Consider the following 18,981-nt stretch of genomic DNA (forward strand, 5'->3'; position numbering starts at 1 on the left):
GAAACTCACAAAATACCTATGAGTCAAATAATTTTTAGTTTTTACATTTATAATATGGGGCCCTCAGTGTGAGGTAGTAAGCTCCATGGAACTGATTACAAGGCACCTGCTCAACTTCTTAAAGCCAAAGGCAGAAAAACCCTGGGTTCCCGTCGCATACTATCATAGGCACCTCTTGCTTTCTACTTATTTTTTTCAAAAAGTTATGATTTTCATGGGCTGCCTTCATCCAGGGTAGAGGGACCTGTAGGGAATCTCTCTGGGGAGACTAAGACAACAGCGCATCCTGAACTAGACACATATGTGCCTTTGCCCAGGGCACTACTTCTATGGCTACTGTCATGAAGCCCAGAACCTGTAGGCAGTGCTACATTGTAGGTGCTAGCTGTGACAGTATGTTTGTATTTTGCCCCCCAAAGCTTGTGTGCCTCTGGTAGAAAATCTCAGCCTTCCACCGTGTTGAAGGGAACTCCCAGTTATTCCAAAGACTGAATGAGGACTAATTGGTTCTTTCGAAAATTTACAATCCAGCTCAGATTCTGCAAAGTTTACATAACTACAACCACTGCTCTCTCTCTTCTCGATAAGGGACTCCAATAAGCCAGTCGTCTAGATAAGGATGAACCAGCCAGCTCACCCTCCTTAGATTAGCTGCTACCATCACCAGATGACCTTGGTGAACGTCCGAGGTGCCATTGCCAGCCCAAATGGTAGCGCTGAGAATTGATTGTGATTCTCCAACATGTGAAATCTCAGGAACTTTCTGTGTGCTGGGAAAACTGGAATGTGGAGATGAGCCTCCATCAAATTCAGGGTGGTCAGAAACTCGTCTGGCTGGACTACTGCAATGACAGATCTCACCATCCCCATCCGGAAACATGAAACCTTCCGGGCCACATTGACATATTCGAGATCCAGAATGAAACTCCAGTCATCGGAATCTTTCTTGGTCACGGCAAAATATATCAAGTATCTGCCCAAGCGTTCTTTGGAATATCCAGCAATCTGTTTAAAGTTGCCCGGACTTGGATCGCCCGATCTTGGCCCGGATTCTCAAAACTCACTGTGCCTGTAATGATCAAGGCTAAACCAATTTGAATTAGTTTAACGTCAAAGTAATTTACCCACCGATGCACATAATGACTCACCATGTGCTTTTCCATAGGTTCATTGCAGTCTCCGACTCTGCTATGCAAATGTAGAGTAACGAGGTTATTAGTATTAAAATGAGACCATTAATATTAAAACAAGCAGGAGGGAGTGGGCATCCATTCTGAAGATTTTTTGTTCCAGGGGTCATCGAGCTGAGGGGGGGATGATTTTTTTTAATGGGGGCAGATATTGTGCATGTGTGACACACACATGTGCCCAATAAAAAAACCAAAAGTCTGTCCTGTCCTGTCTTCCCCTGCCACTCAGCGCATGTGTTTCAGTTTCTTTACCAACAATTGATTGGATGATATTATGGCAGACCTCCACATAACTAATTTGCATGCAAAATTTTAATATTCACTGCCATTTTTAAATCAGACAATTTATTAGCACCACAGTGACCCAAAGGATTTTAATGGCGAATTTAGAACATCCAGCCCCCAGAAGGCCCACCGGAGAATCCACAAACCAGTCAGACAGATGGTCTGTAGACTAATCTTGTAACCTTTTGTAACAATATCCAAGACCCAAAGATCTGTTATGCTTTCCCAGGCCACCAGAAGGTCTGAGAGCTGACCTCCAATTTTCTTAAGGGCGGCTAGAGGTCTGGCATCATTGCAGTTTCTTGGCTGCAGTTGTGGCCTGGGTACCTGTATTTTGGAGTTTCTAACTTCCGGAATATCTCAGTCTGGAACCTTGATAGTTTCTCTGAGACAAGCCTCCTAAGATGTACCAGTGAAAATGTTGGGCCCCCCAAAATAGCTGGTTCTGGTTTCTAGCCACTCGAGGTCTACTGTCCATTAAAGACTTGGGGTGACGATCTTGCACACTAGCCATAAGATCATCCAGGCCTTTGCCAAAAAGCATCTGTCCCTTGAAGCATAGCCTTGGAGGTTAAATTGACCGTCCATTGTCTGATCCATAATATGCGTCATGCTGAGATGGAGTATGCAGCGACTCTCACCATAACTCTAATTACATCATGATTTGTCAGCCACATAGTCCACAGTCCACCCCTGCCAACCTGAACTGAGGTAATGGCTCAGCCACTGTCATGTTCAGGGTACGCAGCCATGAATGGCAGGCACTTCCTATGAAAGAAGCAGCTGAAGTCACCTTAATTCCTAGGGCCAGAGCCTCAAACTACCTCCTGTGGACCAAAAACCTCAAAAAACAAGATTTTAGGGGAGAGGGACCAAGGCCTTAGATGAAGAAACAGTTAAAAAACAGCTTTTGAAGACCCTCCCTCCCACTCCCAATTTTTCCCACATGTGCTGGGGAAATGGTGGTGCTGCTGCTGCCTGCTTCAACTCCTCTCAGGTGTAGCTGTTCTGGAAGAGGTCCTCTGCTTACACTCACTCAGCCACTTCGCTGGGATCTTTGGGCTGTCAGTCAGATCTCCAAAGACCAACCGTCAACTACCTCAGGCCTCTCATGTAAAATGGGGGGGGGAGGAGGGAGAGAAGAAACACAGTTGGCACCGTGAGCACCCTGAAGGAATACCATTAGCACCTAACAGTTTGTGCTCCGAGCCATGACCAAGTCAAAGGAGAGAGCAAACACCAAAGGAACAGACCCTGAACTCCACTGATCTTCAGCAGGCTGGCTGAAATGGATCCCCAAAGGATACACCTGCCAGCCTCAAGATTTAAAATCTGCTCCTCTCCACACAGGTAGAGTAGACCCTTATCAAAAGAGATCTCTGATTTCACGAAAAAGACAACTAGAGCAAAAGCTGCAAAACTATCACAAAATAAAAAAGAAATAAACTGAGTAGATCAGAAGACACCTTTTCAAGCACACCTACAGAAAGAGAAACGGAAGGTAGCAGCAGACTCCTGAGAAAGGATTAGGTTTCAAAAGCTGTGATTGACTTCCTTCTGCAGTAAGCTCGCGAGAAAGGACAAAGTACCCTAAGGAATGGTATGCTGAATCTATTGCACTGGAAATTCTTGATATCAGCTTTGTTGTTTTAAATGATTGGGGAGGGAGGGTTTGGTAGACTTATCTGATTTGTAATTTTCTGTTGTCTACAAGCTGCTCAGAACTGTTTGGTAGAGTAAAATAGATATGTTGAATTAATCATACCTAAGTGGTTGATGTCATGTCCCCCATGAGTTATTGCAGGGGTAGGCAACCTCTGACCTCACAGGCTGCAACCCAGTTGGGTTTTTTAAGATTTCTCCAACGCATTTGGATAAGATATATATGTGCATATAATGGATGCAGTGCATTCACATATCTCATGCATATGCATTGGGAAAATTCTGAAGACCTGACTAGGTTATGGCCCTCAAGGACTGAGGTTGTTTATTCCTAAATTCTTTTCATGGATCTCTTGCTATTTCAGAACTGGCTGGTTTGCTCACTGAAATAACTATACACTGGCTCTTCCCTTTAATCCAATCATCCATTTCACTAGCATGTACTGTAGACACTGCCAGCTAAGTTTGATATGTCAATTAAATCTGGGTGTACTTGGGCTGTAATACTAAGATACTTATGCACAACATTTTAGAACTTGATATTTTATGTACTTAGAATTGTAACAATATCAAGAATAATGCTATGAATAAAATTCATTTTGGAAATATTTGCTTAAGCATAAAAATGATTAATTTTATATTTTTGCATATTAATACTATTGTACTTCACCTTAGATCTCTATTAAGGGCAGATAAAAATTGTTTTTATTTTTTGCATGCTAAATTGTATATGAAATAGCTAAAATGTGACGTGAAATTATTCAGTACCATTCAGAAGCACATAAATCTTGCTGGGGAACTGAAGTGGGTATCATGGCTGAGGTCTATATAGCTACTTTTATATACTATTATACTGACAGGAATACACTACCAGTTGAAGTGGAGACAAGGATTCAAGAAAGCACAGGATAACCACATAGGATCTCAGAAAGAATTAGAAAGCTGAGCAAGATGTGTGGCAGCCTGGATGGGTCGTATGATCATCTGTTATTACGGTATATCCTCTTTGCACGTCCAGCCTACAAAACACATGCATTTCAGGCATCATACTATTTATTAGCATAACTATACTACTCCCTGGCCCCTTTATTTCTGAATGAATACTTGAGTAAAATGGTATGATGGTTGTGTTAGTCCACTTTTTAAAGGTAATATAAATTAATTATGAACTAAAATTAATATTTCTCATTTGCTGCTTGAAATTACTGTCATGAACTTAGCAAAATGCAATTTTGAAAAGAATTAAGAATATTTGTAGGTATTTTTACATTATGAATTCAATTCTATGGTGTGATCTAAAACCAAATAAGGCTGAAAAACGAAGTGATATGGTAAACATCTAAATAGCAGAAATATGCACAGCACTTTAGAAGAAATTTCTAGCTCATTTCCATAATACAGCCTACCTGCTTCCTATTCAGGTTAACAGTAAAAATTAAAGTATTTTTTAAACAAAATACTGGATGCTACCTCACCTGTTCTCCTTTTGCTTTAAGTACCACTCTCTTATCTTCCATGTCACACTTATTTCCTAGCAGCATCCTCTCCACATCTTCATTGGCATGCTGAAATAGGACAAATTTACAATTCTTACAATGGTCTAAACCAGGGGTGTTCAAACTTGGGCCTCAATACAGTCGAAATCTATTTGCATGTATTGCTTCATTATATGCAAATAGATTTCATGCATATTCATAGTGGAAATCCTGAAAACCCAACCTGGTTAAGGTTAGAAACCCCTGGTCTAAATGTTAGACACTTAATGTATATCTAGACCTGGGGCCCTCAACCCAGTCCTCAGAACACACCCAGTGATTATGCATGCCCTGTTTCCACCGTATGCAAAAAACTCTCATATGCATATTCATTGTGGATATCTTGAAAACCAGACTGGCTTGCTGTGTCTCAAGGATTGGGTTGAGAACACTTGTCCAGGTAAAAAAGAAAAAAACATAACACAATTTGCTTAGATCAAAACTGACTGACTGCATAAATATACTATCCTTATTTTAAAATAACTGAGCTGTGAAAGAAGGGAACTGAACACATGCAAATAAGATGCTTTGAAAAACTTGTTACTTCATTTCAAATATTTAACGGAAAAGAATGACTTGAACTTGGAGAATATTATGCATTGACGAGATTCTGTTGAAGACAAAAGTGTTCTGGTTTAATTCTGGAATACAGTGGTACCTTGGATTACAAGCATAATCCGTTCCAGGAGCATGCTCGTAATCCAAAATGCTCGTTTATCAAAATAAAGTTCCCCATTGGGGATAATGGAAACTCAGATGATTCATTCTAGAACCCGGGGTCTATACCTGTCGGGTGCTGGGTGCTGCAGCGCCATCTCCTCCGTCGGTCATCTGAAGAACCACCCCACAGTGCCGCTTCGGGGGGGTGATGCCAGCCGCTGGAGAACCCCACAGTGCCACTTCGGGGGGGGGGGGGGATGCCAGCCGCCGGAGAAATCCCACAGTGCCGCTTCTGGGGGGGATGCCAGCTGCCAGAGAACCCCACAGTGTCGCTTCGGGGGGGGGGGGAGGGGGGATGCCAGCTGCCGGAGAACCTTGCAGTGCCTTCAGAGGGATGCCTCCTCCATCCTCCGGCCAGCCCTCCACGTCGGATGCCCCTCGCATGCTGGAGAGCCTCCACCCGAGCGCCGCCCTACCCGCACGACATGCACCACGCCGATGATTGTCGCTGTGCACGTCACATGCAACGCGCAGGCGGGATAGCACCCGGCCGCGCAGGCCCAGACAGAGGTCCTCCAACCTGTGGAAGGCACCCAATGTAGAAGGCTATCCGGAAGACAGAAGAGGAATCCCCTGAAGCAAACCGGGTTACTCACAAACTGAGGTACCACTGTATTTAAAAACTGCTGTTTGCCCTGAACAGTGTATAAACTAAACTAAACTAAACTAAACCTTAAGCTTATATACCGCATCTTCTCTATATGGATAGAGCTCGATACAGTTTACAAGAGTTTAAGAAAGGAAAATATAATAAGAATTAGTGGTTATATAGAGAGCAGCGGAAATTGCATTTTTGAAAATAGCCACGTTTTCAGATGTTTTCAAAATAATTGGAAAGAGCCCAAATTACGCAGCTGGACAGGAAAGTTATTTCAAAGCTCAGTAATTTTAAAGTAGAAAGATTTCCCTAATTTTCTGATGTAGATAACGCCTTTTAACGAGGGGAAAGATAATTTAAGCTTTTGGATAGATCTGGTAATATCAGGTCTCACAGAGTTTCAGGATAGAGGAATTAAAGGGGGAAGAGTGCCATGCAAGATCTTAAATGTTAGGCAGGCACATTTAAAGTAAACCCTAGAGATTACTGGGAGCCAGTGAAATTTTAACAAAAACGGGGAAACATGATCATATTTGCTTTTTGCAAAAATCAGCCTAGCTGCAGTATTCTGGATCTGTTGAAGTCTTTGAAGACTTTTCTTAGTTAGACTTAGATAATTACAATAATCCAACCTCAAAAGAATGATTGATTGTACGAGGACAGCAAAATGGTGTTGGTGGAAGCAGGATCTCACTTTCCTCAGCATATAGAGACTAAAGAAGCATTTTTATTTTTATTTTTTACCTGAAAATTAAGATGGTCTTTGAATGAAAGTGTTGAGTCTATAATGACACCCGGAACTTTACTTGAGAATTCAATCTGCAGTGAAGATCCAGAAGGCAATGAAATGGACGAAGGTAGTTGATCTAATTATATTTTCAGCGAGGTTTGTGAGATTCGAATCTATCTATCTGTGTATAATGTTTCAAAGGGGGAGAGATGGAAAAGTTTTAAAGTAGACATATAGATGTTGAAGAGGATAGGGGATAGAGGTGATCCCTGTGGGACACCGTATAGAAGCTTCCAAAAAGATGACATGGTGCTAATTCATATTAACAGTATATGAGCGAGATCGTAGGAACTGAGAACCAGTCTAAGATAGAGAGTTGCGCGGGGACAGAAATCCCATCCATCCCCGTGAGGACTCCCCTCCGTCCCCACCCGTCCCCGCGAGGAATCCCCTCCGTACCCGCCCGTCCCCACGAGGAATCCCCTACGTCCCCGCGAGGAATCCCCTACATCCCCGCCCATCCCTATAAACTACAGAAATAGTTATTTCATTTAATTATGCTATTGAATTAAAGGCTCTGGTAGAAACCCATTTAAAAATAAGCAAAAAGACTTTATTAATTTGGAAATATTAATTGGGAAGAATACATACTTTGTAAACGGGTTTCTACCAGAGCCTCTAATGTTTATAAATTTTTATTAACACAACTAATATACTACTTTATCCTGAAGCAAAAAAAAAAAAAAATAATAATTTTTTTCCTACCTTTGTTGCCTGGTTTCTGCTTTCCTCAAGTTCTCATTCAATTCCTTCCATCCACTATCTCTCTTCTCTCTGTGTCTTCCATTTGCTCCGTTACTGTGCCTCTCCCTTTCTCCCCCCTCCCAAATTGGTCTGGCACCCATCTTCTTCCCTCCACTCCCCCCATAGTCTGGCATCTCTGTCTTCTTCCCTGCCAGCGTCTTCTCTCCACTCTCTCTTCCCCATTTCCTTTCAGCGTCCTTCTCTTCCCCATGTCCTGTCAGGCAGCATCCTTCTCCCCCCTCTGCCTTCCCCATGTCCTTTCAGCGTCCTTCTCCACTCCTTTGTCTTCCCCATGTGCTTTCAGCGTCCTCCCCCCTCTGTCTTCCCCATGTCCTTTCAGCGGCCTTCTCCCCCCCTGTTTTCCCCATGTCCTTTCAGCGGCCTTCTCCACCCCTTTGTCTTCCCCAGTGCTTTCAGGGTCCTTCTCCCCCCTCTGTCTTCCCCATGTGCTTTCAGCATCCTTCCCCCCCTCCCGTTTTCCCCATGTCCTTTCAGCGTCCTTCTCCACCCCTTTGTCTTCCCCAGTGCTTTCAGCGGCCTTCTTCCCCCTCAGTTTTATCCATTTCCCTTAAGCGTCTTTTCTTCTCCACTCCACCTTTCCTCCCTCCCTGCCCCTTACCTTTGTGGCGCTTCCCCACCCGACCGACAACAGAACAGGCCCGGTCGGACAAATCTCCCTGTCCTGTAGCCGCGAATCTAAATTACCTTCTTACAGCAGCTGGAGTAGTGAAGCTGCTGTAAGAGGTAATTTAGATTCGCGGCTACAGGGCAGGGAGGTTTTTTGTCCGGGCCTGTTGTCGGTCGATCGGGAGACCTGACCGGCTGTGCACATTCCCCGGGGCGGACCGCCCCCTCCCCCCTCTTTCGTACGCCATTGCCTTCTTCCTACCTGCCCTGCCGCACACAGCCGACCGGAAGTCTTCCTGATGTCAGCGCTGACGTCGGAGGAAAGGAGGGCTTTGCTTAAGCCCTCCCTCAGACGTCAGTGCTGACATCGGGAAGACTTCCGTTCGGCTGTGTGCTGCAACAGGGCAGGTAAGGAGAAGACTAGCCTCGCGGCTCGAGTGCACTGCGATCCAACCCCGCAGGAATCCCGCGACCCTCGGAGGCGTCCCCACGGGATCCCCGCGACCCTAGGGGGCGTCCCCACGGGATCCCTGTGACCCTAGGGGGCGTCCCCACGGGATCCCCGTGACCCTAGGGGGCGTCCCCACGGGATCCCCGTGACCCAAAGGGGGAACCCGCGGGATCCCCGCGGGATTCCCGTCATCCCCGTTCAGCTCTCTAGTCTAAGACTATAGAATCAATGCCTATCTCAGAAAGATGGTAGATCAAGATATCATGGTGAACAATGTCAAAGGCTGCATTTAGATCAAATTGTAATAGGATTGCGAACTTGTTACGTGAATGTGGCTGCTGAACCTTTGAAATTAGTGAGACCAATAGAGATTCGGTACTGAAGTTGGGTCTGAAACCATATTGGCAAGGTAGAATGGAGAATCTCTCTAAGTATGATGACAGCTGAGCAGATAGAAACATAGAAAATGAAGTCAGAAAAGGGCCATAGCCCATCAAGTCTGCCCACTTTAATGACCCACCCCCTTGACTTTACCCCCCCCCTAGAGATCCCACATGCTTATCCCATTTACTTTTAAAATCTTGCACGCTGCTGGCCACAATCACCTGCAGTGGAAGTTCGTTCCAATGATCAACCACCCATTCGGTGAAGAAATAATTCCTGGTGTCGCCATGAAATTTCCCTCCTCTGATTTTTAGCGGATGCCCTCTTGTGGCCGAGGGCCCTTTAAGAAAGAAAATATCATCTTCCACCTCGATACGGCCTGTGATATATTTAAATGTCTCAATTATGTCTCCTCTCTCTCTACGTTCCTCGAGTGAGTACAGCTGCAATTTATTCAGCCTTTCCTCATACGGGAGATCCCTAAGCCCCGAGACCATCCTGGTGGCCATTCTTTGAATCGACTCGACTCTCAGCACATCTTTTTGGTAATGTGGCCTCCAGAATTGTACACAATATTCCAAGTGAGGTCTCCCCATGGATCTGTACAACGGCATGCTTGAGCTGACAAAGCTTCTGCGGGTACAACCTATCATTTGTCTAGCCTTGGATGAAGCCTTCTCCACCTGACTGGCAGTTTTCATGTCTTCACTAATTATTACTCATAAATCCCGTTCTGCTAAAGTCTCGGTTAAGGTCTCACCATTTAGTGTGTAAGTTCCGCATGGATTTCTGCTGTCAAGGTGCATGACCTTACATTTTTTTGCACTGAAGCTGAGCTGCCAAGTCGCGGACCAATGTGTTTATTTCCTTAAATGTTTCTTTTTCTTTTCTTAAAAAATTAGTAGTTCACCCCTTTTGCCTTTTGTACCAGTTTGTAATAGAATGCCAAAATTTGTCTATATTATCTTGTTTTGTCCTCCCCAATTTGTTAATTGTTATTTTAAAAACAATTGTTATATGCGTTGAAATATGATATTGCGTAGATAACAAATCCCAATAAAACTTGAAACTTGAAGTAGGTCTTGCGTCATACTGTCGGGCAAAGTGCTTTTACCTACTATGTTGCAGAGTTTGGTGTCATCGGCGAACAATGTTATTTTACCTTTAAGCCCCTGAGTCAGGTCACTTACAAATATGTTGAATAAGATCGGACCCAATACCGAACTCTGCGGCACTCCACTGGTTACCTCCGACGTTTTGGAGAGGGCGCCGTTTACCATCACCCTCTGTAGTCTACCGCTTAGCCAATCATTGACCCATGCAGTTAAAGTTTCTCCCTGTCCCATTGATTTCATCTTGCTCATTAACCTGCAGTGTGGGACGCTATCAAAAGCTTTACTGAAGTCCAAGTACACGACGTCTATGACTCCCCCACATCCAGCTTCCTTGTTACCCAGTCAAAGAAGCTAATTAGATTGGATTGGCAGGACCTACCCTTGGTGAATCCATGTTGGTGGGGATCACGTAGATTCTCCTCGTCCAGGACCGTATCTAGTTTACGTTTAATTAGTGTTTCCATTAGTTTACTCACTACGGATATGAGACTCACCGGTCTGTAATTTGCAGCCTCCGTCTTGCAGCCCTTTTTGTGAAGTGGGATGACGTTAGCTGTTTTCCAGTCCAAGTGGACTCTTCCTGTGTTCAGGGAAAGATTGAAGAGTGCTGATAATGGTTCTGCCAGAACATCACCCAACTCTCTAAGCACCCTGGGGTGTAGATTGTCTGGACCCATCACTTTGAGTCTTGATAGTTCGCAGTAGACGCTGCTGGGTGTAAACTTGAAATTCCAAAACGGGTCTTCCGTGCATTGCCTTGCTTGCAACTGTGGACTGGACCCCGGCGCCTTGCAGGTAAAGACCGAGCAGAAGTATTCATTTAGCAGTTCGGCTTTATCGGAATCCGATTCTACATAATTCCCATCTGGTGTCCTAAGGCGTACTATCCCATCTGTGTTTCTTCTTCTATCGCTAATATATCTGAAAAAGGATTTATCCCCCTTCTTAATGTTCTTTGCTAGGAGAGGAATATTCGCTATGGGTCGATAACTTGACAGTGAGGATGGGTCTAGATCAGTTTTTTTCAGTAGTGGGGTCAGAGCAATGTGGCCCATCTCAGCAGTAAATAGACCTGATAGTAAGGCAGAATTTATAAGTCTTTACCAGAGATGAAATAGCCCGAGAGGAAATTTTCTCACATAGGTATGAAGGAAACGGATCCAAGGCACATTTACAGATCTTAGTTTGTGGCACAGTTTTGAAACCTGAGCCTGAGATACATACTCAAAGACTGTCCAGATATTATCTACTGGGAAAAGATTAGTGTTTCTGGTCACCAGAGAATTGTAAGAGACTAATGAAGGAAAAGTTTCTTATAGCAGCGACCTTTTCTTTAAAAAATTTTGCTAGATCGTCCGCTGCTGGAGAAGAAGGATGTATAGATGAATCATTATTAGAAGTTAAAGTGCACCAGATGTTGAACAGAGTATTGCTTTGATTATTGGATCTGATAATTTTATCACCGCAAAAATTTTTCCTAGCTTTTTTAAATGCTGTATTATAGAACCTAATACTGACCCTCCAAGACTGTCTACCCACGGGAGATTTAGATTTTTTTCTATTTGCGCTCCAATACTCGGCATTTCTGCTTTGGTTCTCTATGATAAGGAAGATACTAGGGGGCCTTAAGGGGGTAGGAAACAGTCTTAGTAGATAGAGGAGCAAAAGAACAATAGTCAGTCTCAGAAAGGTTTACCCAATTATGCCAGTTGACTTCTGAGGCATGGGACAGAATATGAGCTGATAAAGAAATTGGGTCCAGAACTAGAAGCAATAAAACCATAATTAAGAGAGAATAAAAAAAGCAGTTAACCCCCCTCCTCAAAAAAAAAAATGTTAAACAAATCAAATTGCCAAGCAAAATAAAAAATTTTCCCAGCAACATCCTGAAAGCAAATACAGTAGTACCTCGGTTTATGAGTTCACCGGTTTGCGAGTGTTTTGCAAGACGAGCAAAACATTTGCAAAATCGGCGCCTCGGAAACCAAGCGTGGCTCGATTTATGAGCGCCCCCCCACGATCCAGCACCCTCCCCCCCGCGATTGGGCACCCCCCTGCCGCTTCTTACCGTCATCTGGGCACTGGCATGTCCTGTGCATTGGTGCCAGTGCCCGAAGATCGGCCTCCTCTTCTGCTGGGCCTTGAGCATGCGCGCAGATGCTCAAGGCCCAGCAGAAGAGGAGGCCGATCTTCGGGCACCGGCACCAACGCACAGGACATGCCGGTGCTGGTGCCCAGATGACGGTAAGAAGCGGCGGGGGGAGGGGGGTTCCCAATCGTGTCAGGGGGGGTGCCGGATCTCGGGGGAGGGGGGTGCTGGATCGCGGGGGGGAGAGTGCCGGATCTCAGGGGGGGAGCAATACCGGTTCTTGTGGGGGGGGAACGTATCAATGCGAGTTTCTATTATTTCCTATGGGGAAACTCGCTTTGATAAACGAGCATTTTGGATTACGATCATGCTCCTGGAACGGATTATGCTCGTAATCCAAGGTACCACTGTACTTCAAAATAATTTAAGATATATAGTTACTGGGGAAAAATATATAAGCCATTTAATAAAATGTAAATGATTTGGTTGCAAATGCAAGGCTAATAGTACAAAAGCCACATATAACAAAGAATCCAGGGTAGATAAAAATCAATGTTTGGTTTATTTTTTGTTTAATAAAATGCTTTTTTTGAAGAAAAAATATCTAAAGATACTTTTCTATTTAAGATGCATTATAGTCCAAAAGTTATTCATCATGAAATAAGGATTAGTTTTTAATTATGTAGCATGAAGCTGTATATTCATGTAATGTTTACATTTTCTTTTAATTCTTGATGGGTGAGGTAATATCCACAATGGTAAAATTAGGTCTTACCTGATCATTTGTCTTTCATTTGTCACAGCAGACAGATGGGTTGTGTCCATCCACAAACAGACAGAGAGAGAGCACTGAACTGTATGATATATTGGATGGCATGCTCCCTGGCATACCAAAGCAGAACCACCACACTCTGTAAACAAACGTCACAATCATCATCTCCCTCCTCTTTAGAAATCATTGCCTCTCGGCAACTCAAATCCTGAAACACAATGAAGAGAAAAAAAACAAGAAAAAAAAAAAAACCGAGTGGAACCTGAAAGGAAAAACACATGAACACTAACAAATCAACAGACAGCTGCAGAGAAACACAGAGGGTCCTGGATTCGTCTGCTGTGACTAAGGGAAAGAAAATTAGCAGGTAAAACCTAATTTTACCTTCCCTGTCATCAGCAGCAGATTAATCCAGATGGATGAGATGCAGCTAAGTAATTCTCAACTTAGGGTTATAAGATTTCCTCTGGTTAAAAAAAAAGGGACAGCTCCAGCCCGACCCCCACATGGACCTCAGGTCTCCTTCCCCGAGCTCCAGAACGTGTCTAGAGGGCCTCTGTGCATGCGTGACTCAACGGGACATCACGCTCGTGCATGTGATATCATCATGCCAACATCTGCTTATGCGCAAAGGCACTCCAAATGCAGCCCCAAGCTCGGTGCCTTCCAAAGCACGGACAAACGGCCAACAAATATCTTCCTACTTGGGGCCATGGCATAATAACGCTTCACAACATTCATTCCTATTGGAACACCAGGCCTTGATCACACATACAGAACAAAGATAAACCCTATGCAACTACAGGACCACAAACTAAAAGTCCTAATAATATACAGTACGCACAAACGAAACACCAAGATGGCAGACTCTGCATGCAGTACACCACCAGAGAAAGAGAAAAATACATTTCTTCCTAAACAGTGCAAAATATAGACAGCAGATGTAAACTCTGAAAACAGACATATTTCAATCACTAAACTGAAAATAAAACCACTTTTCCTATTTTTATTTTCTGGCGGTTTTATTTTTCTACACATCTTTTCTAAGTCTCTGGTTGTACTTCCTTCTGTCTGTGCTCTTCTCTGTTTCCAGGGCCTTATCATCCATTCGCTTTTTTTCTCTTTCACTTTCTGCCCTTTACCCATCTTTGGTATTAACTTTTAAAATTCAACTTTCTTCCATTTTTCTGCTTCCTCGTCAGACCTGAGAAAGCTTCCAGGTGGCCCAAGACAGCGCGTTTGCTTCACCCACACTGTCGACAGCCAAAAATTAAAGCAGTGCTAGATAAACAATCACCGGATCCCTCAGGGGGTGGTGGTGGAGGAAGGACTCCGGATAGGTGTGCGGGAGGCGGGGAAAGGACTCAGAAAAGGCACCAAGGGGGGGGAGGGGGGACTTTGGATAGGTATGCAAGTTTTGCTATAGGGTTACTAGATGTCCAGTTTCCCCGGACAAAATTGTAAAATTAAAAAAAAACGCTCAGACTCCTGATACAGTCCTCAAAAAGAGGACATGTCCGGGGAAATTCAGACATCTGGCAACCCTATCTCAACTAGAATGAGCATAAGACACCACCCCCAAGATAATAGCTGCCCCAAAAGGTACATCACTACAAACCACCACATCCACTCTGTAATGCTTTGAAAAAGTGTGCACCGAAGCCCAAATAGCCACACTTCAAGTGTCCTCTAAGGAAAATGCCCGCAATTCCACCCATGAAGTTGCCAGTGCTTTGGCCGAGATCAACTGCGAAGCCTGTGGTGTCGTTTCCCATGACAACATATAGGTGGACAAGACCATTTCCTGAATCCATCGCGCAATAGTAGGCTTAGACACTGCTCTGCCATGCAACTGCCCCCCCCCCCCAAGCATGAATAAGTGATCCAACTTGTGAAACTCATTTTGTCACATTCAGATATCTGTTCAAAGCCCTGCATACGTCCAACAGTTGCAACTGACCAAAAGGCTCTGGGTAATCATCCGGAAGAAACAGCGGCTGATTCAAATGCTCAAAGTGATGTCTGCTTTTCAAGAACGAGGGAACTATGCGAATAACTCCTGCCTCAGAAAAACACAGGAAGGGATCCCTACATGAACATAAGAACATAAGAATTTGCCTCCGCTGGGTCAGACCAGAGGTCCATCCCGCCCAGCGGTCCGCTCCCGCGGCGGCCCTCCAGGCCCATCATCTGTGCAATGGGCCTTGACTATTCCTATAACCTACCTCAACTCCTATCTGTACCCCTCAATCCCCTTATCCTCTAGGAACCTATCCAAACCCTCTTTGAAGCCCTGTAACGTGCTCTGGCCTATCACGGCCTCCGGAAGCGCGTTCCATGTGTCCACCACCCTCTGGGTGAAAAAGAACTTCCTAGCGTTTGTTCTAAACTTGCCCCCTTTTAATTTCTCTGAGTGCCCCCTTGTACTTGTGGTTCCCCACAGTGTGAAGAATCTGTCCCTGTCTACCTTTTCTATGCCCTTCAGGATTTTGAAGGTTTCTATCATGTCTCCTCTAAGTCTCCGCTTTTCCAGGAAGAATAGCCCCAGCTTTTTCAGCCTGTCAGCATATGAGAAGTTTTCCATACCCTTTATCAGTTTAGTCGCTCTTCTCTGGACTCCCTCAAGTACCGCCATGTCCTTCTTGAGGTACGGCGACCAGTACTGGACACAGTACTCCAGATGCGGGCGCACCATTGCACGGTACAGTGGCAAGATGACTTCCTTCGTCCTGGCCGTGATACCCTTCTTAATGATACCCAACATTTGGTTTGCTTTCTTTGAGGCCATCGCGCATTGTGCCGACATCTTCAATGTTGTGTCTACCATCACCTCCAGGTCTCTTTCAAGGTTACTTACCCCTAGCAGTGATCCCCCCATTTTGTAGCTGAACATCGGGTTCTTTTTCCCTACATGCATGACCTTGCATTTCTCTATGTTAAAGCTCATTTGCCACTTTTTGGCCCACTCTTCCAGTGTCGTCAGGTCCCTTTGCAGGTCCTCACAGTCTTCCGCGGTTCTAACCCTGCTGCAGAGTTTGATATCATCCGCAAATTTTATAACCTCACAATTTGTTCCCGCCTCCAGGTCGTTAATATATATATTGAACAGGAGCGGTCCCAGCACCGACCCCTGTGGAACTCCGCTCATGACCCATTGCCAGTCTGAGTAATGGCCCTTTACTCCAACCCTCTGTTTCCTGCCTGCCAGCCAGTTTTTGATCCATCGGTGGACATCCCCTTGCACCCCGTGGTTCCACAGCTTCTTAAGCAGCCGTTCGTGGGGTACCTTGTCGAAGGCTTTTTGGAAGTCAAGGTAAATGATGTCTATGGATTCCCCTTTATCCATCTGACTGTTTATTCCCTCAAGGAAGTACAGTAAGTTTGTGAGGAATGACCTTCCCTTGCAGAAGCCGTGCTGGCTCGCCCTCAGTTGTCCATTGTTTTCTATGTGTTCACAGATGCGGTCCTTAATCAGTGCTTCCATCATCTTTCCCGGGACTGAGGTCAAGCTTACCGGCCTGTAGTTTCCTGGGTAACCCCTTGAACCCTTTTTAAAGATGGGCGTGACATTTGCTATTTTCCAGTCCTCCGGTATCTCCCCAGTTTTTAAGGATAGGTTGCATATTCGGCGAAGTGGTTCCGCTATTTCGTTCCTTAGCTCTTTGAGTACCCTTGGGTGGATGCTGTCCGTACCCGGTGATTTGTCGCTCTTTAGTCTGTCTATCTGTTGGAGGACATCCTCTTGTCTTACCTCTAGTTGGACCAGCTTTTCATCCTGGTCCTCATTTATGATCTCCTCAGGTTCTGGAATATTGGATATGTCCTCTCTCGTGAAAACTAACGAGAAGAACTTATTTAACCTGTCAGCTATCTCTTTTTCCTCCTTTACCACTCCCTTCTTGTCTCCATCATCCAATGGTCCCACTTCTTCCCTGGCCGGTTGCTTCCCCTTTACGTACCTGAAGAATGGTTTGAAGTTTGTTGCTTCCCCTGCCAGTCTCTCCTCATATTCTCTTTTTGCTTTCCTAACCACTCGGTGACATTCTCTTTGGTGTCCTTTGTGTTCCTTCTGGTTTTCCTTTGTTTGGTCCTTTTTCCATTTTTTGAAAGATGCTTTTTTGTCACTTATCGCCTTTTTCACTGCATTTGTTATCCATAATGGGTTTTTTGTTCGATTCTTTTTGCACCCTTTCCTGAACCTGGGGACGTACAGGTTCTGTGCCTCTTGCACCGTTCCTTTGAGTAAGGACCAGGCTTTTTCTACGGTCTCCATCCTCCCTGAGTTGCCACACATGAGACCCTGAAGCTCCCAAATGCACCTTGCGGATGAAATCACTACAAGAAATACCATCTTGAAAGTCAAGTCCTTAGTAGTCATCTTATGCAGAGGCTCAAACCGCGTGTTCTGAAGATAGGGCCACTACCTCAAAAACAGATTTTAACATCGTCTCCAACTTAAGATCAAGCCCACCCTCCACCAAGAGAGCGGTCTTCTTGGTGACTCCGGCCACCAGTGTCCACTTTAGGCCACTTCAGTTTTTCCAGTTCCTCTTCAGGGAGAGGGTAGAGGCGGGCCATAGGCCACAACACCTTAAGGTGGGCATCTGTGGAGGACCACTGTGCTGAAATCAGTTCCTGAATGGCCTCATGCACATGAAAAGCCCTAGGCGGCTGCTTGATACCCATCTTAGGGTTCGACGTAACCAAAAGAAAAGTCTCCAGACCCACAATGTTTAGGGTGCTGAGTGCCCAAATGATAAAAGCTAGAAGCTCATCCCTATGAAAAATCTAGACCACTGAGGGGTCATCGGGCTCTGCTGCTTGGAGCTCAACCTCCTCCAGGAGATCATCTAGCGAACTGAGGCAGAATCCAAAGACTCCTCTGCCTCTAATTGGGACTGGGCCACCACAACCCGAAGCCCCCTGAACAGGATCCTGGGCACAATGCTGCTTCGCAGCAGACCCCCCCTCAAAAAAAACCAAACAACTTAAACACACCAAGGCCCAGTCCGGCAAGAGGCAGGATCTTCGGGCACCGGCACCTCCTGTGGGTTGGTGCTGCATGCTGGTGCCGGTGCCAGATTGGGGGATAAACCTTCAGTTTGGGCGGGGGGATGCCGGTTCATGGGGGGATATGGAAACGCACCAGTGGCCTGGGGGGTCTTTTGGGATGTGGTGGGGTGGAGCAGTGCCGGTGGCCAGAGGGGGAGTGGAGGTGGAACCAACCAAGTGAGTTTCCCTTACTTCCTATGGGGAAACTCGCTTTGATATACGAGTAATTTGGTTTACGAGCATGCTTCTGGAATGAATTATGCTCATAAATCAAGGTTCCACTGTATCATACAGTTCAGTGCTCTCTATCTCTGCCTGTTGGTGGACAGACACAACCCACCGCCTGGATTCACCTGCTGCTGATGACAGGGAAGATCCTGTTGTAATGCTTGTATAACAGAAGAGAATGTCTTTCCTGCAGATACAATTGATGGGAAACACACATACAGATGAATACTTACAGGAAGTAGCAACAAAAGCTATCAAAATATGAACAAAAAGGGAGGAAGCGTCCTTTGGAAAGTGCAGCTTGCTGGGGAGTGGAAGCTCCTATAGTTGCCACCAATTGCCTTACTGCTGGCTCTCCTGAGTTCTCCTGTGATACCGGAGTGCCTTACCTACAGGTACACAAGTGGACACCTCCCTAACATCAGGTCCTGAGTCCAGGAGACAAGAATGCTGGATCCTCCTGTGGCGCACAGCTGCAGGGCATGGCCAGAGGGGCATGCCCTGAGGGACAAGTCAAGCCCCTTAGGTGCCCCCTTTGGAGCCAAGAGGAGTTGGAAGAACAACAAATATATGAAGATAAGTTTTATGATAAATTATATAGTGATATATGGGGAAATGTAAAGGTAAAACTAGGGTTTCTACCCCAGTGATATCTGGTTCTATGGACAAACATTTGACTTTATTTGATATATTGAAACCCATAGACAGATTTGAGTCAATATCAGGGGCGTCATTAAGC

General features: G+C 45.1%; 1 protein-coding gene across 1 annotated transcript in view; it reads right to left on the reverse strand.

The window, feature by feature from the left end:
• Positions 1-18,981, reverse strand: part of RAB10 (RAB10, member RAS oncogene family) — a 159,640-nt gene that overhangs the window by 15,855 nt on the left and 124,804 nt on the right. The window contains exon 4 of the mRNA XM_033936157.1: positions 4,613-4,702. Coding sequence (XP_033792048.1) covers positions 4,613-4,702 — 90 coding nt within the window. The remainder of the gene's footprint in view (positions 1-4,612; positions 4,703-18,981) is intronic.

The sequence above is a fragment of the Geotrypetes seraphini genome, chromosome 3 (genome assembly GCF_902459505.1).
Source record: "Geotrypetes seraphini chromosome 3, aGeoSer1.1, whole genome shotgun sequence".
NCBI classification, from domain to species: Eukaryota; Metazoa; Chordata; class Amphibia; order Gymnophiona; family Dermophiidae; genus Geotrypetes; species Geotrypetes seraphini.